The 5571-nt window shown below is 38.2% G+C and overlaps 1 protein-coding gene across 1 annotated transcript in view; it reads left to right on the top strand.

The window, feature by feature from the left end:
• The window catches only part of LOC144233707 (uncharacterized), a 19372-nt gene extending 14763 nt beyond the window's left edge, over window positions 1-4609 (top strand). The window contains exon 4 of the mRNA XM_077766714.1: window positions 2625-4609. Within this exon, the coding sequence (XP_077622840.1) occupies window positions 2625-4609 (1985 nt within the window). The remainder of the gene's footprint in view (window positions 1-2624) is intronic.
• Window positions 4610-5571: the final 962 nt, after the last annotated feature.

Raw genomic sequence — 5571 nt, 5'->3', positions numbered from 1 at the left:
GAGAGATAGACAGCGTGAACAGGGGTGGGTCAGAGAGAGAGGGAGACACAGACTCTGAAACAGGCTCCAGGCTCTGAGCTGGCAGTCAGCACAGAGCCCGATGCGGGGCTCGAACCCACGAACCGCGAGATCATGACCTAAGCGAAAGTCGGACGCTTAACCGACTAAGCCACCCAGGCTCCCCAAAGCTTTTTTGTTCTTATATTGTGTTTATCCTGCTTGGTGTCAGAGTAATGGTGCCCTCATGGGATACTTTTTAATGTGCTTGTGCTTTTCCACTATTTGTTGGATTTTGAAAAGATTATCTTTAATTATTACTTTTTTACATATGAATTAGAATTGACCAATGAATGCATGTGATCTTGGGCTTTACTGTGCTGAGAGATTTTTTATTTTGAATTTAACTTTCATTCTTCTTACAGGTATAAGAAGATTCCTGAATTCTTGGTTTAAGATTCATATTTCAATCTTGGGAACTTGTGGATTTTTAGGAATTAAGTGGAATTCTTTTTTAAAAGTGTTTGTTAGGGGTACCTGGGTGACTCAGTTGGTTGAGCGTCTGGCTTCCACTCAGGTCATCATCTCGTGGTTTGTGGATTCGAGCCCCGGGTCGGGCTCTGTGCTGATAGCTAGCTGGAGCCTGGAGCCTCCTTCAGATTCTGTGTCCCTCTCTCTCTGACCCTCCCCTGCTCACGCTGTCTCTCTCTTCTGCCCCTGTCCCATTCTTGCGTGTGCATGCTCACTCTCTCTCTCACAAAATACAGCAACATTTTAAATAAATAAATAGATGCATAAAATAAAGTGCATGGTAGTACAAAGGAAACAAATTATATTCAAATGTGTTTTTCAACATGTTTCTTAAAACTTAAAAAAAATGAATAAAATATTTAAAAATTTAAAGAAAATAAATGTTTATTTCTGAGGGGGAGAGAGAGAAAGAGAGAGAGAGAGCTGAGGATAGGCAGAGAGAGGGAGACACCGATCAGAAACAGACTCCAGGCTCTGAGCTGTAAGCACAGAGCCCAATGCAGGGCTCAAACTCAATATCCCTGTGATCAAGACCTGAGCCAAGGTTGGACGCTTAACTGACTGAGCCACCCAGGTGACCCAGTGGATTTCTTTCCTGTGGTATTTGATTTCTTAGTATATAATTGTATATGTAGTTGAAGCATTACCAATTTTGTTATTTTCTGGTTAAACTGGGCATTACTTTCAATGTTATGTTATTTTTTATTCTGGCCTCTGTTTTATTTACTTCTGATTTTTTCTTCTAAATAATTTCAGATTTTGCTTTGTTATTTTTTCCTCTACTAAATTTCAGTTATGAGTCTTCCTTTTCTAGTTTCTTTTGGTGTTATGTTCTTTATTTCAATGTTTTCCTTAACTGAAGCATTTATAGCATTAAAAAACAGGAAAATCGAAGGTAGTAAAAAAAACTTAGCAGAAATAATACAAGCTATGACCAAAATAACACAGAATCAAAATAAGGATTCTTTAGGGTTTTCTATAGATCATGTCATCCGTGAACAGAGATACTTATTTTGCGAGTTTGTAGCTTTCTTTACCGTAGTGTATTCCATTGATTTGGTAACCTGGTAATGCTGGTACCACACAGAGAATTCTCATTATTCGCTTACCTTCACTCCTTGGGAATACTTGAGGAGAAGAGGGAGGGAGGCAAACCATGAAAGACTCTTGAATGCCGAGAACAAACCGAGGGCTGATGGGGGGGAGGGAAAGGGGGCGTGATGGGCATGGAGGTGGGCACTTGTGGGGATGAGCACTGGGTGTTATATGGAAAACAACTTGACAATAAACGATTAAAAAAATAAATGAAGTACTTTCTCATGAAATGTTTCCTTGAATTATCCAGTGAACTGATTGAACATAGGAATTTTCCTTCTTAGGAGTTGGATTGGATTTTTTATTGTTGTTTATATATTTGTAATTTTGGGTTGTTTTTTCTTAAATTACTCTTTCATTCAACTTAGTAGTCAGCAGTAGTGATTTTTACAAAAAATTTTTCATGATGCAGTATAGGTGTTTTATGCCTTCTTTTTAATTCATTCTCATCTATTAGCATCAATTTGTGGGCATGTAATTAGTCATTGTTGCCTCTTACACTCATTTTTATTTCAAAAGCATCAGTTATAATGTGTCTCCTTTCACTGCACTGCTGCAACTAAAGTTGGTCTTTTTCTTTCATTCTCACTTGATTGAAAGGTCTATCAATTTTGTGGATCTTTTCTGAAAGCGAATGCTTCCTATGGTAGATATGGTCTTAGTTTTACTTGTCCTATTTTGTTGATTTCAGTTTTATGTTTAAGTTCCCTTCTGTGGTAATTTTGGGTTCATGTGGTACTTTTCCTGATTATTTGAGGTATAGGAAAATGATTTGCAGTATAGCATGACAAGACTACAGAACTATCTATTAGGCTGTATGGTCCACGTGTTGTATGCAAGTTTTGTGTCCATGGACGAAGTAAGTCCTGATGATTCCTTCTCAAACATATGGCCCAACGTTTTCTGATTGATTTTAAGGTTGTATAATAGAGTCTACAGTATATTCATCTGAGAGTAGTAAGTGGGATGATTTTACTTTCCTGTTATTTGGTATCTTTCAGCTGTATCTTCACAATGCACCCAGAGTCTCCTGCCACAGCCGTGCTTAGAACCTTCTCTCCAAACAGTGTCAGTGGGGGAACATAGTACCCTAGAGAATTTACACTTAATGATAGACTGGGACAACAGTGGAGAGAGTGAAGGGCATGAAACATATCAGGACAGACATATCCAAACGGAGATGTCTGCCAATAAGAAGAATCTAAGTGCCCCACATGGTGAAAAATATCAAGTATTTGGCAAAACTTCCCCGTTTAAGTTAGCTACTTCTGTCAGGCACTGTGTTTCAGTAACCAACACCTCAAATCAAATATTCAAATGTAAATATTTGTCGAAAGAAAATTTGGAAAATCAGGAAAGTGACCTCATTCATGTTGAAAATAAGAATTTGAGCCAATTTGAAAATAGGATTGGATTGACCTTTCAGTCAAATATTTCTGAACATCATAGATTGAAAACTGAAGAAGAAAGTGTTAAGTGGAATCAATTTGAGAGATGTGTCAGAACGTCAACTCTACAAAATTACGAGATGATTTGGAATGGACATCGAATTGCTGTTTATAGTGGATCTGAGGAGAAATTTAACCAGGGCTCAAACGTTAACAAATGTCTGCATACTCCTTTCCCAGAAAGTCATTTTGAATGTTTTAATAAAGATGAGGAAGTCTTGTCTCAAAGATCTAAACGTATTATACAGATGAGTACGCATCTGAAAGAGAATCCTTGTAAATATAACGAACGAGGGAAAGCTCTGAAGCTGACCTCCAGTGCTGGCGATCATCAGACAATTTGTGTGGGAAAAAACGCGTACACATGTAGTAAATCTGGAAACACGGTTAGTCAGTCACCAAGACTAAATACACAGAAGACGATTGGTCCTGGAGAGAAAGGGTACACTTGTAAGGACTGTGGCACCGTCTTTAATTGGAGCTCAACACTATCTCAACCCCACCGAACGCGTGCTGGAGACAGACCATACACATGTGAAGAATGTGGTAAAACCTTTAAGGACTGCTCATCACTAAACAGACATGGGCAAATCCACATTAGAGGGAGACTTGACAAATGTCAACAATGTGGAAAGGACTTTAACAGGCACTCCTACCTCACTAGACATCACAGCATCCACACTGGAGAGAAACCTTACAAATGTAAAGAATGTGGCAAGGCCTTTAGCAAGTATGCAAACCTTACTCGACATCTCAGAATCCATACTGGAGAAAAACCTTACAAATGTAAAGAATGTGGCAAAGCCTTTAGCCGGTATGCAAACCTTACTGGACACCTCAGAATTCATACTGGAGAGAAACCTTACAAATGTAAAGAATGTGGCAAGGCCTTTAGCCAGTACGCAAACCTTACTCGACATCTCAGAATTCATACTGGAGAGAAACCTTACAAATGTAAAGAATGTGGCAAGGCCTTTAACAGGCACTCAAGCCTTACTGTACATCTCAGAATTCATACTGGAGAGAAAGCTTACAAATGTAAAGAATGTGGCAAAGCCTTTAATGGACACTCATATCTTATTCAACATCACAGAATTCATACTGGAGAGAAACCTTATCAATGTAAAGAATGTGGCAAGGCCTTTAACAAGCACTCAAACCTTACTCAACATTACAGAATTCATACTGGAGAGAAACCTTACAAATGTCAAGAATGTGGTAAGGCCTTTATCAGGCACTCAAGCCTTACTCGACATTACAGAATTCATACTGGAGAGAAACCTTACAAATGTCAAGAATGTGGTAAGGCCTTTATCAGGCACTCAAGCCTTACTCAACATCTCCGAATTCATACTGGAGAGAAACCTTACAAATGTAAAGAATGTGGCAAGGCCTTTACCCATCGCTCAAGCCTTACTCAGCATCACAGAATTCATACTGGAGAGAAACCATACAGATGTAAAGAATGTGGTAAGGCCTTTAACCAGTACTCACTCCTTGCCAAACATCACAGAATTCATACAAGAGAGAAACCTTGAAAATGTAAAAAGAATGTCAGTGCCTGTAAGTGACCCTCAGCCCTTACTGGACATCAGAGAATTCCTATTGGAGAGTAACCATACAAATGTCAACAATGTGGCAGGCTCTCCCTGCAAGTCACATCTTACTCAACAACACGTCTAACTAGTTAGTTATCTAGTTATCACATAGGAGCAAATCTGTGAAACGGAAAGACAGTGGCCTCCCCTTTACCTAGAATTCCATCTTTGCTCAATATCAAGAAATGCACCCTTGATGCAAGCCTAGAAATGTAATGACTGAGGAAAGACCTTCCTTTTAAATGTACACTTTATCAAACACTGGAGAGGGCATGTAAGAAAGTAACTGGATAGATTTATGAAAGTATTAAATTGAACATCAAAGGTCACTAATGTTACAGAAATCAAGTAGAAAGCAGTACATCAGTCACTCTCTTCAGACATTATATCAAAATACTTGTAGGGAATAGGAGAAAGTTAAACACTTAAAAAACATAGGTGCTATTCTGGTTCCAAAGATATAGTGGATGTGTTTTTGCATAGATGTAATTAATTTCGTAATGTGTTTTTTTTTTTTACATTGACCCTATTTTGGATTAGTGAGTAGCAAATATTAATGTATTTCTCCTCTCAAATCACTGCAGATTATTCATTTATTCCCAGCGGGTATGTGAAACCATTGACTGATAGCGTTGCATCAAAGATAAGACATGCCCTTCTTCATTAGGCAGGACTCATGTGTATCTAATTTTCCATGGAAGATAAAGGACAATATGATGTACAATATATGAAGAAAATCTAAATGGAGATACTCTTTGTGGTTATAATATTGATGCAAGTTATCATGAAATAGGTGTTCAGAACACCATGCTTCTCCATTTATTAAAACTAAAAACTTTCTGAATATTAGAAATAAAATGTTTCACGATATGGTCTTAAAGGAAAAAGAGGTGGCAGTCCAT

Source organism: Crocuta crocuta, unplaced genomic scaffold, assembly GCF_008692635.1.
Source record: "Crocuta crocuta isolate KB4526 unplaced genomic scaffold, BGI_CrCroc_1.0 scaffold434, whole genome shotgun sequence".
In the NCBI taxonomy this organism is placed as follows: domain Eukaryota; kingdom Metazoa; phylum Chordata; class Mammalia; order Carnivora; family Hyaenidae; genus Crocuta; species Crocuta crocuta.
Note: the sequence above shows the minus strand (reverse complement) of the source record. Positions and strands in the feature narration are given on the sequence as shown.